The 15674-nt window shown below is 30.9% G+C and overlaps 2 protein-coding genes and 1 long non-coding RNA gene across 4 annotated transcripts; 1 reads left to right on the top strand and 2 right to left on the bottom strand.

Annotated features, from left to right (window-relative positions):
- Positions 1-1419: 1419 nt before the first annotated feature.
- On the bottom strand, positions 1420-5243 carry Uch-L5 (Ubiquitin carboxy-terminal hydrolase L5). The gene is made up of 4 exons (XM_962640.5): positions 5050-5243; positions 4935-4998; positions 1860-2351; positions 1420-1797 (listed from the first exon to the last, which is right to left on the bottom strand). Exons 1-4 carry the CDS (start codon positions 5123-5125, stop codon positions 1458-1460), a joined length of 972 nt encoding a protein of 323 aa, XP_967733.1. The 5' UTR covers positions 5126-5243; the 3' UTR covers positions 1420-1457.
- A 2699-nt stretch (positions 5244-7942) lies between these two features.
- LOC655985 (hypothetical protein) lies at positions 7943-15500 on the bottom strand. Of its 2 annotated transcripts, none has more exons than XM_008193223.3 (5): positions 15180-15500; positions 14964-15133; positions 8999-9232; positions 8598-8876; positions 7943-8546 (listed from the first exon to the last, which is right to left on the bottom strand). In XM_008193223.3, the coding sequence occupies exons 1-5, from the start codon at positions 15385-15387 to the stop codon at positions 8457-8459; spliced, it is 981 nt and encodes a 326-aa protein (XP_008191445.1). In that variant the 5' UTR covers positions 15388-15500; the 3' UTR covers positions 7943-8456. The 2 variants fall into 2 exon arrangements, with proteins under 2 accessions (XP_008191445.1, XP_975774.1); XM_970681.4 differs by having other exon boundaries at positions 14988-15133; positions 15180-15499.
- On the top strand, positions 12230-14415 carry LOC135266406 (uncharacterized). The gene is made up of 2 exons (XR_010334448.1): positions 12230-12541; positions 12612-14415. It is a non-coding gene; the product is annotated as an uncharacterized LOC135266406 (long non-coding RNA).
- Positions 15501-15674: the final 174 nt, after the last annotated feature.

Raw genomic sequence — 15674 nt, 5'->3', positions numbered from 1 at the left:
ATTTTTCAAAAAATCCTCGAACAGGTCGATTTTATTTTTTTAAATGCTACATTCTGACATAACAGAGTGGAGTTGTGACGTCATTCTTAATTTTTTTAATGACAACTTTTTTGTTTTTTTGAAGAAAAATTAAAAAATGACATTAAAAATAAACTTAAAAAAATAAAATAAATATTGACAACTAAACATAATGGGCTTTATCTTTTTGTTCTTGGCGTATTTTATAAGTCGCAATGGTTTATTATAATAATAAACAATAATAATTTTGTATAATTAACATGAAAACACCTAGACACAAAAAATAAACAAAAACAATTACCTCTTATAAAATAAAGCAAGAAGGAAAATATAAAGCTCTTTGTGTAAAACTTTGAATAACTTTTATAATTTTCAATTTTATTTTCTTACCAAAAAAATTATTTTGTTTTATTTTTTTGAATACTTTTATATTTACTAAAAATATATACAAACTAAAGCATTAATACAAAATGTCAATGTCATTTAAAAGAATTAAGAATGACTTCGTCATTACTCAAAAAAAACCAAAAACGAAAAATGTAATATTTAAAAAATCGACCTGTTCATGGATCCAATTTAGAATTTTTTGTATCTTGTAAATTTTTGTAAACTGTACCGTTTTCGAGTAAAATAACAGAATGTGAACAGATGCAGTCGTTATCACCATATCATTGTTAAAAAAACATTTTTTTAATTTTTCGTACTTAATAACATTAATAACAAAACCAAACAATTAAAACAGAAGAACTTGGCAAATAAATGTTCGATGTTAAGTTTATTATTCAGTTGCCTCTTTTTGCTTTTATGAATGAATTCTGGCCGGATTATTTTTTCCAAGTATCGACAAATTGCAGAAGAAAACTAGCTCACAATGTTTAATTTTTTAAGTCCGCAAGTATTCCTTCTCTAGTGCTAACTATTTGTTTAATTCTAAATTTTGGCGCTTACTGGCTCCTATAATTTGACTTTCTAATTTTTTTTTTAGTTCAAGTTTTAAGTATTTGAGGAAAAAGGAAGAGAAAACATTTTATTATTTTTTCCCTTCAATAATAATTGTACTTTTTGGATGATTTTTCAGATGGCTGTTCATGTCAGAGTCTTGACTATACTTACTTATTTCCAGATTATTTGAAATATTTGTACATATATTTATTAAAAATCATTTTGAAATGGTTGCTTAAATAATCCCAAAGCACACTATAATTTATGTATCATCAAACTACAAGCAAATGTATTTAATATAATTTCCAAAAAACTTTGAATTTTCAACTGATAATAACTGGCCTAGTTTTCATTGGGTTATTTTTCCTTTGTTTGTTTTTTTCAATGAGTAGGACAGGAGTTTCGGGAGAATTTTTATATTTTTTTTGTATTTTGGAGAATATGTTTTAAAAAAGTAACTCATACTCGAAATTATTTATTAGTAGAAAAATCGGTGGTTAAGACGACATTTTTGCCTTTTGTTTTTTCAAGGTTTTTTGTTTGGCTTGTTCATACAGCGTCATTAGTTTTCCTTCTTTGGCCAAAATTTTCAAAATCTCCACTATCAAAGGCAAATAGTTGTGTTTGCGCCTAATATTTTCCACGCGATACTGACGCCTTTTATTTTCCTCGTCTTCAATAAGCAGACGCAGGCGCGCAATTTCCGCTTGTTGCGAGTCGGTTTCCATCCCAGACTCCTCTAGTTTTTTTTGTAAATTGTCTATTTGCCTTTGATAGAGCATTTTTCGGTCGCTAACTATCGCCATCAAATTGAAATGAATCTCGCCCTCCGTATACCTGAAATTAAAACAGTGTGAGATGTAATAACGTATTAAAGACTTAATTTTGCAACTTTTTACCTCTGTATCCTCTTCTCGATGATGGGCCGGACCACGTCCGTCCAGTCCGAGTCGGCTGTGAGCGGCCCCAGGTCGATGGGCCCCGTTTTGAGGCCGTCAAGTTCATAAAGTCTGCCATCTATAGGCACATAACTAACAAAATGAAAAACATCCTCATTTTTGTTAGCCAAAGAAGGATCAAATTCAAAAATTTGCTGTCTAGCAAAAGAATTATGAACCGACCTAATAACAGGCGAATTACTTATAGTTAAGCCTTTCATATTTGCATCAAAACCTTGACAGAAATCTTTGAGTTCAGTTAAAGTGTGACCTAACTTTAAATCGGCGTGCCGACAGTTTAATAAAACACTCAAAATCGCCTGTGTTGCACAAGCGTTTTCTATCACTTGTTTGGCGAAAAAAATCTTTTCTAAACGGCTGTCTTGCACGATCGAGCCGCTGGGTTCGTCGTCTTTTGTCCACTTGAACAGGAATATGAGACCGTGGATGGGCCTGGAAAGTGGTACATTATTCAACGAGCATACAGGGTGATTCTTGTAGGGTCTACATTAGAAACTTTTCAACTTCTAATACAGCTAGAGATTTAAAATTTCGTATACGATCCAAATCGGTTATTCTGAGTTCAATTAATTTTTTTTCAAAATGGCTGAGCTTCTGGAATTACAAAAAATTGGCACCAAGTTTAAAATTTTAAATAGTAACCACATATTTTTATTGCATATTTGAATTCACCGTCTCAAGCTGAGTAAAATTTACTCAAGTAGTTGGTACTTATTTATCATAGTTTTTGACATATGTCAATTTTTTTGTTAAATTTTTCATTTGCAAGGGTTTATCTAAGACATCACAGCTCTTGAACCCTTTGCGATTAATAAAATTTTTTTTGTATTCGATAATCGAAGGCTTAAAGAGTCTTCTTGAATTTTCAAAATTGTCAACTGTCAAAATTCATGGCTAGTATGATTTTTTCAAAAAGGTTATCAAAAAACTGTTGTAAGTCAAATGGAACCAACGTATTTTCTTAACGGCAATCGAAAGCACATTATATTTGTGGTGACTTTTATGAATACGTCCTATACCTATCTCTTACAATTTAAAAAAAATCACAAGACAGATTTTACTTCGTAATTTTCATAGTTAATCAAGTAGACCTGGCAAAATGGTCAACAATTGCCAACTTAAAACTTTATTTGGTTTTTAGTTGGTTCATTATCGAATAAGCAGTAAAACAAAAATATTTAATTATAATTATGACTTAGTGAATTATGTAAAATAATTTAGTCAGTCTGGCATCGAATTTTAACCTCCTTGAATGAAAATGGTGAACAAATCGAACATTTGTTTTAAATAATAGCACAATTTTATCGTATTTTTCTGAAGCTCACTTGATCAAAAATGAAAATAATGAGCTAATATTCAGTTTTTTTCGATTATTTCAACAAGTGTAAGAGATAGATATAGAAGATGATAATAAAAGCCTGCATTAAAATTGATGTTCTTTTGACTGTCACTGAAAAAACAGGGTCATTACATTTGAAAAAAATGTTTTATAATCATTTTTTAATCATCATTTTCAAATAATCGTAGTAGCCTTGCAATCTGACAGTTGGCAATCCTGAAAATTTGAAGACTCTTCGAACCTTTGGCTATCAAGTGCAAAAAGAATTATTCACTTATTGTAAAGGGTTTACAAGCCGTGATACTTTGTATAAAAAAATTGTAAAAAAAAATTGACATAAGTCAAAAACTATGACAGATAAGTACTACCAACTAGGGTACATTTTAGTCAGTTTCAAGAAACAAATTAAAAAATGCAATAAAAATAGGTGGTTATTATTTAAAATTTCAATATTGGCACCAATTTCTCGTAGTTCCGAAAATTCAACCATTTTGAAAATAATCTAGTTGAACTCAGAATGATCGATTTTGATTGTATACAAAATCTTAAAGCTCTAGCTGTATTATTAGAAGTTAAAAAGTTTGTAATGTAGGCCCCAAAAGAATAAGCCTGTATATAATGATGGCTATTATTCACGAAGTTTAGGAAACGAGCCGTAGGCGAGTGAATAATAGCATTGTATGCGTATGGAAGTGTGGAATATTATATTTTGTCCATGACTATTAAAGATTTTCGATACAGTTGAGATTTTAATTTAATTTAATTGAAGCTAAACAAACGCTAGCTGAAATGCTTTTTTATGAGCGTTTAAAAATTTATCTGACAAAAACACTGCCCTCTAGACATATATAAAATAAATCCTTTGGTAGATATGTGGAAAACTCATTTATAAAATATTTTACACAATTTCTCATCTTGATGTCTGATAAAAAAATATTTTTTTTACTTTGGTTTCACAAATTGTTCATTGTGAAACTGAAAGTAGAAAGAGAACTTTTATGCAACTACTTTTAGTAAATTTTTAGGAGTTGTATTGGCAGTGTTGGGCTGGGTGTCCTCATCAGTCATCACTATTACTTAGTGTGTGTTCTATCAACAGCGTCAAGTGGAATAATTAACAAAATTTATAAAAAATAGTTTAAACAAATTTTGATAAATTAAACTAAACAAAAACAAACAACAAAAATAGAAAGTAAAAAAAGTAGATTACACTCGTCTTATAAGACTTAGTTGTGGCACTCCTTCGTCGTGCTCCAAAATCATTCGTGCCACAATAAAACGTCTAATAACTCTTATTGTTGGTAGGAAAAAATTTTCAGAGTATTAGGTTTTTATTAGATTTTTTTTCTGAACTAAATAAAGCAGTGACCGCATTTTAAAAGACTTTCTCCCCTAGAGCCCGAGTATAAGAATGTATACTGTAAATCAGTTTAAAAAATGTTACTTAAAACAGCTGTAAAACACTGCAAACATATTGAACATATTTTTTAAGCGATATATTCCTTTGGATATAATATTTGATTAAAAAAATCGGATCTTAGACTACCAGAAGTGTAAAATTCAAAACTTCCAGGTGAAGCAGTCATTCTGGTCCACTTTGTATAATTAATAAACGATTAAAATAATACTCGTGGACAAACTATAATTTCCAATTTTGGTCATTTCGCATGTCTTACTTCAATTTTTCAAACTGTTCTGGCTCGAGACTCCACAGTTCTTCCACTTGGACGCCTTTTACCCCTAAAAACAATGCGTTAAGATGTGTAAACTAACATTGATGGGTTGGTTTACCAAACTCGCGGATTAATTCTGTGAAGACACCGGGATCGCTTTCGATCAAGCACCAATTTCCGGCCGCTTCAGACATTGTTTATTTAACGTTATCAACGGTTTAACAATTTTAGTTGAATCACTGATAACCTCAAACTCGATAAAACAAAATGGGTGACATGGTCGACAAATGGAGGCGAAAATCGCTGCCCTGAATGTGCGTCGACCCGAAAAACCAAATGTAATAATTTTTTATTTAAATACTTTTTAACAAACTTATTGTTTTTTATATTGCACAAGAGAAGTATCGGTGAGAAGTATACGGAACTGTAGGTTTTTTTTGAAAATATTTAATAGAGCATTGGTAGCTGCAGGCAACCAGGTATACAGCTGTAACTTCAGATTAAAACCGAAAATAATTATTAAAAATTTTAATGAAATTAAATACTGAATCGCGTCTAAAAATCTTAATTAACTACTTGTTTTTAGTTGTTAGCATAGAGTAGGTTTTTCTAATCGTTCACAAGAAAAAAATTAATTATATTTATTTTGATTTTCGTCTTTTTTTTTTCTTAAAACTGTTTCTCCAAGTCTGACGATCATGTCATTTTTTAATAAAAGTGTTTCCACTTCTTTCTGATCTATTGTTCTTACGAGTAAACCCTAGTAAAGGATGAATTAAAGTATGTACTATTTATCCCAAAAACTTTTTATTTTTTTATTTTTTACCAAAATCGTTATTATACAAACAATACAATTTGCCACAAATTATCTAATAAACGCCTGTTTTTGCTTTCTTTTGCGTCCCCGCTTCGGCGTCCTTTTGTCCTTCACATTTTCAGAAAACGGTTTATCAAAAAAAATCGATGACTGTGTTGTGAGATAAAAATTCCCACCTTCATTCGGATTTTCCCGAACCTCGTACGTATTTTCAGGCACTGCGACCAGCTTGAAATCTCTGAAAGGATCTTGTGGTAAATCGATAAATTTCTGATTAAATGTGAAGTCTGGAAAATTATCCACATGTCCGTATGAGGAGTCAGACCAAGGTGGTAGCAAAACTTCAGTTAAATTTTTCCTCCTATTTTTATCGAAACTTCTGTATTCACTGCTGTCGTGTTTGTGTCGTTGTCGTTTAAAATCTTCATTGCTTTCGTAAAAATGACCACGAGGTCTAGCACTGAACGAAGAGTGGCTCTAAAAAAATTTGATTAAAAACCAAATGGTTGAACAATATAGAGACAAACCCCATATTTTTTGCTACTTTCGTTACTGCTCTCATAACTCGCCAAACTGAAATTTTCAAAACTGTGCTTGGGTCTTCGTTTCACATGTCTGTGGTGTTTTTTGTGTCCTTGTTGTCTTTTGGGTCTTCGACTTTCTTCCTGGATTATGATTCTGTGAACGTCCCTTTTTTCCAAATGATTAAACGCCACAATTACGTTGAAAACCAAGAGAAGAAGTAACAACTGACTGATTAAATTTACTCTCATATTTACTATAACAAGGTGCACTGCAAACTGCACGTGATAAATTATTCAGGGGTTTATATACAAGAAGCAATGCTCTGCTTATTTGCAGTGCTTGCATGAGTGTTAATCACTCTTGTGATTAAATCTGTGGAAAAAGCAAAGCTGAACTGATTTATGTACCATTTTAATTAATTCGAGGCGAAATGAAGATTCACTTTAGCATTCTCACGCTATTCTGAAAGTAAATCCATTATCGGATAATTTTCCGCATTGGTAATAAATGAAGAATTTCTATTTTATTTTTAATAATAGAAAATTAATTGAATCAATAACTCATAGTAGCCAAGTTGCCAACTAATTATTCGTATTTTTGCAAAAAAATTGCTCAAAATTTGGGTAAATACATATTTAATCTGGTGGTTTGGACGATCTTGAAAAAAAAAAAAACAATAATTTTAAACATATCGTTAAATCTCTGAAATAACTGAGTTTCTTTGAACCTAGTCCAGTATAGCTTGTTTTGACAAAATCTCGAAAAATATAGAAAATAAAATAAATTACTTGTAACGTAACAAATTTAGACTTGAAATACGAAAGAAATATATTAAAATAAAAATTATTTTTTTACGGACTGTCGTTTAAACAGCAATATGCTTTATAGACTAGGACAGAAGTTTCTTGACTTTTTATTGGTCAGTTCACTTTTTACTAATTTACTGTGATATGATTTGTGTGGTCAGTAAATAAAGTAGTCAAAACTCATGCAAAAGACCGATTTTTTTTATTAGAAACATATCGGAGGCTAAAAAAGAATGGAAATCAAAAAAAAACTCTTATCTAACATTACCTTAAATGTAACTACACTAATTACCTGAGATATATATTTTCGAGCTAAGATATTGGTTAAAATATTGTGATTTAGACTTAATTCAGCAATTTTTTACTTTTATTTTGACGAAATTTTTGGAAATAAAGTATTTTTCTGGTCATGAATGTTCTAAATTAGTTAGAATTGGATGAAACGTAGAAATTAGAAAAGAAAAATTTGTTGTTACGTATTTATTTTTGATTAAGTTGCATTTTTGTATTTTTATAATAGTTTATTATGTACCTATCTGAGCATAGAAGTATGTTCATGTTTTTGTTTGTTTTGAAAAAATTTAATGTAGGAAAGTTTTCGAATTTTCATTTATTCCAAAAGACAAAATAAAATAATAAATTATTTGCTTTGCCTAAGTGGTAGCCTAAAGAAAAGTTTTTAGATTTTTTTTTATTGCAGGATGAAAATTAATTATTATGCACACAGTTATTGTGATGTTTATGGTAACAACTATTAAAGTTGCCAAAAGACAAAAAAAAATACAAACTGAACCAAAAGTATGTAACGCAATGATAATGATAAAAAGTATATTAATTTTTGGGGTTTTTAGAAAAAATAAATATTTGCCTTGTAGTATGTTCAGCATTTACTATTTTTTTATAATACCTACGACAGGTTTAAATAAAAATTACACAACACACATGCCTGAAAAATTACAATCTTTCATCTGGGAATATTAAAAATAACAACAAACATTATAAAAAAATATTTCCCGGTTCACTTATTACTTGTAGAAACAAAATTTCAATCATTACTCTCTTTATTCAATGAACGTCTACTTTTATACAAAAAAATGTAGTGACAAATTTGGTAGGGTAGAGCAAATAATTAAATATAATTAATTAAAAAATATTTACAACATGAAATTATATATTACTCTACTACTAGAAATAAACTACTGTACTGGCGTGTGATAGAACAAAAATCTAAGGCATTATTTTTTTATTAATTATGCAAACTTCAGTTCGATTGCGGAATATCCAAAATTCTTCTCAATTATTTCATACCACACGCAAGAAACCTAGAATAACTACTTATTCTAAACCTTATAGTCTTAACACTACCAAGGGATTTTTTTACGATCCCCTGTATGTAGAGTACCCGTAGGGACTTAAAATGACGGGCACATGGTAATTTTCAGTGACGGCACGACAGTCGAAAACAACCTACAAAAAAACTCTAACATTCCAACAACAACAAAAAATGTAATAATTTACCTCAATAAAGGGATACATACTGTCCTGCTTCCGGGCCTCAAAATACCTATCAACGTCATAATGCAACTTGTACCTCCCTGTTGAAAAGTCCGCGCGGTCAACAAACCCCCCAAATTTTCCATTCAAATTGGTTACACCTTCATTAATGTAAGTCCATCGTCCATCAATCAATTTATACAGACTAACTTGTAGTCCCGACACTGGAACACCTCTTGTAGTGTCAATGACGTGTGTAGAAATTGGAGATTTCGACTGATTGCCTTGAAAATTTTGGTTATGCTACGAAAGAAAAAGGAAAAATAAAAAATAGTAACAGAGAGAAAATAATTTATTTTTTAACAGAAAACAATTCAATGAAAACAGAAAGCGCACCAACAGTGGCAGTCACCAAACCTCCCTACCTTCTCAAAGGTGACTTGATGGAGCTCCATAGTGGATTCCTCTTCTTCCTCCTCCTCAACTATCTCCTGGTCGAAGCCATCTTTCTGCGCGTTTTCCTCGTCTTCGACTTCTGACGTCACTTCGGTGTATTCAATCGTATCACCGTCTTCATTGTCGATTTCTGTCTGGTTCAAGTCTGATTCTTGAAGGACAACGGCGTGGATTTCCTGCGTCTCCATGTTCTGAGTCTTGTTCTGTAAAAAAGTTAACACAAAAGTGGTGATTGTGATTATCACAAAAAGTTAAAACGAGGATGAGGTGCGTGAAATTGTGAAAAAACTTTGTGCTTTCAAAATAAACATTCAGTTTTCTTTCTGTATTAAAAAATATCATGAGACCGAAAATGTACTGCATTAGAGCAAACCCTAGCCAAAGTTTTTTCCAAAACATCCTGTTGCAAAAGATAATGTCCTGAAATACTATACGTTGGCAAATAAACGCTTAAAAAATGCTTAGCGAGATTTCTCCCGAAATTCTGTTAAGCAAAATTTCCTGAAAATCCTGAATAGGATTTCCATGCTCCATATTTTTTATACAATTTTGATTAAGCAAGGAATCAATTTTTCAAAATTATTTTTAAATTCTGATCTGTTAATTTTTTATATGTGGCTAAAATTCCACAGACCCAGCCTGCTCTAATTCAGTTTATCTTCAATTTCATGTTATAATATCATCAAATCAATTTATTCTATAGAAAGATGAGAAATCTTTTTTTGTCAACATAAATTTATAAAAAAAAACAATGCAATTATTACAAAGTGTTTGCACAAGTAAAATAATCATACTTGTAAATGAAATAATGTTACAACTGGCAAGATTCGTAATAGAAAACTTTACTTGACTATTTAACCTATTTTTTGTCTTCTTTTTGTCTCCTTTCTTATTAAAATAATATTCCTTAATGAAGATAAAATATGGTATAATTTCGCACAAAATAATAACTGGCTAGACTTCGCTCCATAGAATTATTTGTTATTTTTTTTATGAGTTATATTATTGAATATTATTATTATTACCTTTATTAGCTTAGACAGTGCACTAAATAACCTCAGTTGCTACGTCCGAAATTTCATTTTCGTTTTGGTAATAGAGTTGTACCAATTACAATGCAAAAAGTCACTGGATATTCATGTTTTGTTACCAGCTCAATCATTTTTTGTTATACAGGGTCAGTATTAAGGACGCCGAATATTAATTACCCAACATTTTACTAATAATTTGACTAATTGTTTAAGAAAGTAAATGGAACATTCGAAATATCAATTCTACAGTTAATTCTACAGTATGTTGTTTTTTTTTACGTTTAAAGTCAAAAAAGCTCTTTTCAAAATGGCAAATTCGAGCTTTTCTACTATTTTATCAAAAATTTTACATTAGAAACTTGAAAAATATCATTTTATGGAATTTATTCTATGGAATTTAATAATTACACTTGTAACCACGCATCAAATTACAATACAGTGTACATTTCAAGTTGTGTATATAATACAAATTCATACTTATAGACGCAGAAAACTACGCAAATGCTCAATAAAACAATTGCTTTTTGGTACATATTTTTTAGTTTTAGTAAAAACACATTTTAAAACAAGATGAAATGATAATAAACTCAACGAGTATAAAAATTCTAACTTAATCTAATTGTTTTTATAAAATTAAAAGAAGTTAAAATGAATATTTATTCAATTATTTTCTTTAGCAATAAAGTAACAAAGGATTTTGTAACTTAATTCTAAAATTTAACTTTACGGAGGATGAAATTGTTCAAATGAATGTTTAAATACAAAAAATACATTTGAAATTCAAATAAAAATAACAAAAAATAATGTTCTTACATTTTTATTAAACCATTACCTCACAGGTATTAAATACTTTGTTTTTTCCTATGAATGTGAATTTTTTTCAGAATTTTTCTACAATTCGTTCCAATCTAATGACATTTTGAAACAAACGATGTGGCAATTATCAAGTAAATGGCAACTTAATTGGAATTAGTTCCATTAATAATTAATTCTTAATGTGCAATTGAATTTATTTAGTTGCCATTTACTTTGTAAAATTAACCGCGAATTTAAAGGTTTATTTGAGCTACACATTAAATAAACTTGATTTTTAATATTTTTTTTTTAACTAAATTTTTATACAAAACAACATACAAGCATAGTTTTTACAAAATGTCATTAGATGTAATAATAGTTATTTATGAGTGTGAAAACACTAGCTTAAAGTTCGAGGGCTCGCATTCGCTCGTTGCATACCTAAGACACCCCAGTTAGTGCCAGTCAGAAAATAAATACTTTCAGTTATTCAAATAAAAAAAAATATATGTCAAACTATAAACTTTCTAACACACTTCAATATTCTTAGTATCAGCGAGGAATACAAAAAAACATTTTTTTTCAAATTATTGCAATGGTTTTTTTCATAATAAAATTCTTCCAAGTTTTTTAGGGCATTCGAAAACTAAGTAGTAAAAAACCCAAAGCATTTTGAGGAATTTCAATTTTAGTTTGGTTAAGACCTTATTGTTTTATTTTCGTCGCCTTTGAAAAAAATAAAAATAATAAAATATAATTATTAGCAAACGATGGTTCCTGTGTACTTATAAGTTTCGGTCTTTGAGACACAGTAAAAATAACAGTATAGATAAATTTGAAAAAATATAGTTCAAAAATAAAATAAAAACCCTCTATTTCTTGCCATTTTACACTTTTTAAGTAAACAAAATTGTGTTTTATTTTTGACATTGTACTAGAAGACCTACTTTATTATTGTATTTTGCTTAAACCGCTGAAACTCAATACAAATATGTATAACTGACTTATGACCTGTGAAGTATTCATTAATTTAGGGGCAAAATCCAATTGTAAAAAAAACATTTTATTATTTTTCTTCAAAATTCAATTTTAATTTTTTTTTACAAAGTTTACGAAACAAGCGAAGTGAGTAACATTATCGCTATTACAAATCAGAATAATTACAATTTATCAGGCACTTGAAATCCAACATTTGCCAGTTTTGTACTTTTAGATCTTGTAGCGTATTCATTTAAAGACATGGCATTTGTATGTAATCAATGATGCCAACTTAATTTGGGCATCACAGGCCACAACCACCGGACCACCGCAAATCCAATAAACGAATTTTAATTTTATTTACTTGCTTCTATCAAATTCACCTTTTTCAAGCCACTACAACCAGGGTTGGGAAATTACGTGTAATTAATATTAATTACATTTTATACATTACGTGTAGTTTTTGACGTAATTAATTGTAGTTAATCGTAGATATAGAATAACCTCTTTTTAACAATTCTAACCTCAAATTTTGCGGTACGTTACGCCGGCTCTTACGTCTTCCAAAATGCCGGGAAGAAATTTTCACAGTTTTTGGACGATTGGAAAGTTTGATATATTAAAACTGAATGGAAAAGTTGCAGCACGTTGTCTTGTGTGTGATAAAATATTAAAAAATACTTCGAAACAACGACTGATGTCGCATAGGTATGTATGCGTTTGTATTACATTAAATAAATAAAGAACTAGTACTGAATTATTGTTTATTGCAATGCAGAAATGTCTGCAAGGAAGAAAATACATCCAAAGAAGTGGCCGAAGTGGGTGAAGAGGATGAAATCATATTGGTAGAAATAGAAAGTAAGGCTGACGATAACGATGAAGAAGAGTCAAATGAAGTTTCAGTGGAAGATTCACCAAGTTGTAGCAATGAACAATTTAATGATCGTGTAAGTGCGGCATCAACATTAACATTACCTACATCAGATTTAAACTATGATGAAAACATTTGCAATACTGAGAGTTCAAATTTGACTTCAATATCAATAGCAGCTTCACCTTCACCCCGAATGCTATCCCCAATTCCATCAACTTCAAAAGAAAGCATACACAAAATAATTAACAAGTCAATATCTAAAAAAAGCAACAGCAAGCCAAAGGATACAATTAAAAATTTTTTAGACCATGTTAGCAACAATCAGAAAATCGAGATTAACAAAGCACTTGGCAAATTTATTGTAGGTTGTAACATTCCATTTCATGTAGTAGACTCAATTCATTTCAAAGACTTTTTGAGAGTGCTTAGACCTGCATATCAGCCTCCCTGCCGCAAGACAGTGTCAGGGACCATTCTAAATTCATTATATGATGAAATAAATGAAGACGATCAAAACTCAATAGGTAAATTCTCTGTTATGATGATCGATGGGTGGAAAAATTCAGCAAATAACACAAAACAAGTGGTAACAATTTTGAAGTCAACAAGAAGCGATAAGTGTATTTTTCTGGAAGCATATGATGTAACAACAACACCAGAGACGGGAGAAAAGCTAAGTGAATTGTGTAATCTATCTGTTGAACTAGCGAAGACAAAGTTTAAGACTGAAATTTATGCTGTCGTTAGCGATAATGCAGCAAACATGTTGAAAATGGGAAAATTGACGAGTGATTTAATGCATACTACTTGCAATAGTCACACAGGAAATCTTCTTGCCAAAGACTTAATTTCCAAAGAATTATGTTCCAAAGTAATCACTATCTTAAAAGAATTTAAACATCCTAATCTCGAAAAGGAGCTGCAAAGTCAGGGAGGATCAAAGATAAAATTAGCTGTCGATACTCGGTGGTGTACCTATAGAGACTCATTTTCTTGCTTGATCAAAAATTTAAAATTTATGAAAAAACTTGCGGCAGAAGAAACTATAAAACTTAAACAAGAAATAATTCAGTTACTATTTGACGATGAGTTCATCGATGAAGTTAAAACAACAATTGAAGTATCTAACCCGGTTTGCAAATTAATTAATGAGTGTCAGTCTAGCAGCTGCACTATTGCCGATGCTTGTGAGAAATGGACTCATTTACAACTGCCTGCGGAGTTTGAAGATGTTTTGAAAAGAAGAAGAGACATGGCGCTAAATATTTACTCTTTAACATCAAATTTTCTTCATCCTCTTTATAGAGGAAGGTCTTTGAATCAAACCCAGGTTGATATGGTCCATGACTATTTGGTAGCTACTTTAAGTGCAGAAGGTTTAATGAGTTTTCACCAATTTTGTTCTTCGGAAGATATTTTTGAAACCTTAGAACGTAAAAACATTTGTTGCCCAAAAGTTTTTTGGGGATTGGCCGAGAGAAAGCACCCAGAGTTGGCTAGTGTAGCTTTAAAACTTATCAATATACCAGCCAGCTCAGCTTCCTTGGAGCGTGTGTTTAGTAATTGGGCATTTATTCACAATGATTTGAGAAATCGTTTGGATGCTGATCATTCGAGAAAAATAATGCATTGTTATTACTCCCTGAAGATGCGGGAAAGTAACGAAGTCAGTTAAAAAAGAAACATTGGTTGTGTTTTTTTCCTCGAGATTAATTCTTTTATTTTGTTTTTTGAGAATAGACTTTATTTTGTTTTTTTGAGAATAGACTTTATTTATTTTTTTTTTGAGAATAGATTTTATTTTTTGTTTATTACTAATCTGTTTTGCCAAATAAAGAAAATAATAGAAAATTGTCTTGTTTTACTGTTTACTGACTACAATTTCTGATGGTAAAAGAACTTACTTAATTAATAATGATATGTATTTAGTAATAGAACATTTTTGATTCATTTTTCTCTTCTTGAGAACAAATAAATGCTACCAAATTTTGACGTAAAAAATAGTGTAATTTTTCGGTAATTTATTTGGATTGATGACGTAGAAAATGTGCAAAAACTACGCGTCGTTATACTGTAGAACGACGTTTCAATATCTACGTCACAACCCTGACTACAACCTACCAGGGCCTGCTTTTTTGAACAATTTTTTTAAAGTAATGTGAATCAAGTGGTAATAATTGTCAAATAAACAAAGCCAACTGTTTATTGCCAAAACTCAAGACAAGCGACTTGATGATGATGTTGATGACTCACCCTGTGTACGGAACGCTTTCCTACCTTCCTATTATTATGAATTTGTGCCGCTTTTTGGTGTCTGATAGTACACGTGTGTTTGAGGAGACTCAACCGATGGGCATGGAGCGTTTTCTGACAGTAGGTGCAATAGGCCCGCGTGGGTTCCCCAACGACTCCTCTAAGCCAACCTTCGAAAAATTCGTCAAGTCCTCGACAAAAACCCCCAATTCTCACCTTTAAAATCGGGCATTTGCTCCCATGCTGGGCGATACGTCTGTTTGTAATATTTTCCTCTAACGATATTCGAACTGCTGTTTGATAGACTCAATGTGGCGTAAGAAACCGACGAGTCGTCTAAATGCACCGGAATTTCGGCCAATTCTTGCGAATCTTGAGACTCTTCTTCAACTTCTTGAATTTGCTCACTCTCTTCGCTTTCCATTTCACGCGCCAACAGCAAACGGTTATTTTTCTAAGTTACTAAAAAGCCGAAATATAACTAACTGCAATATGGCGACGAGTTGGGGATTTAGCGTTGGGATGCACCGGAAATACCTCAACCAAGTACCACAAAACCACAACTATTTCTCACCCAACTGGGCAAAAAACGGCCCCCATTGATAAAACTTACCAAAAATTAATCACAAATTTCAAAAAAATAACTACGGCGGTTCAAAAATCTTGATTCAATTGTTTGTACGGTTAAATAGTTGTTAAAGAGTCACCAAG

Source organism: Tribolium castaneum, chromosome 1, assembly GCF_031307605.1.
Source record: "Tribolium castaneum strain GA2 chromosome 1, icTriCast1.1, whole genome shotgun sequence".
In the NCBI taxonomy this organism is placed as follows: Eukaryota; Metazoa; Arthropoda; class Insecta; order Coleoptera; family Tenebrionidae; genus Tribolium; species Tribolium castaneum.
The sequence above is the reverse complement of the archived record's forward strand: the minus strand, read 5'-3'. Positions and strand labels throughout refer to the sequence as shown.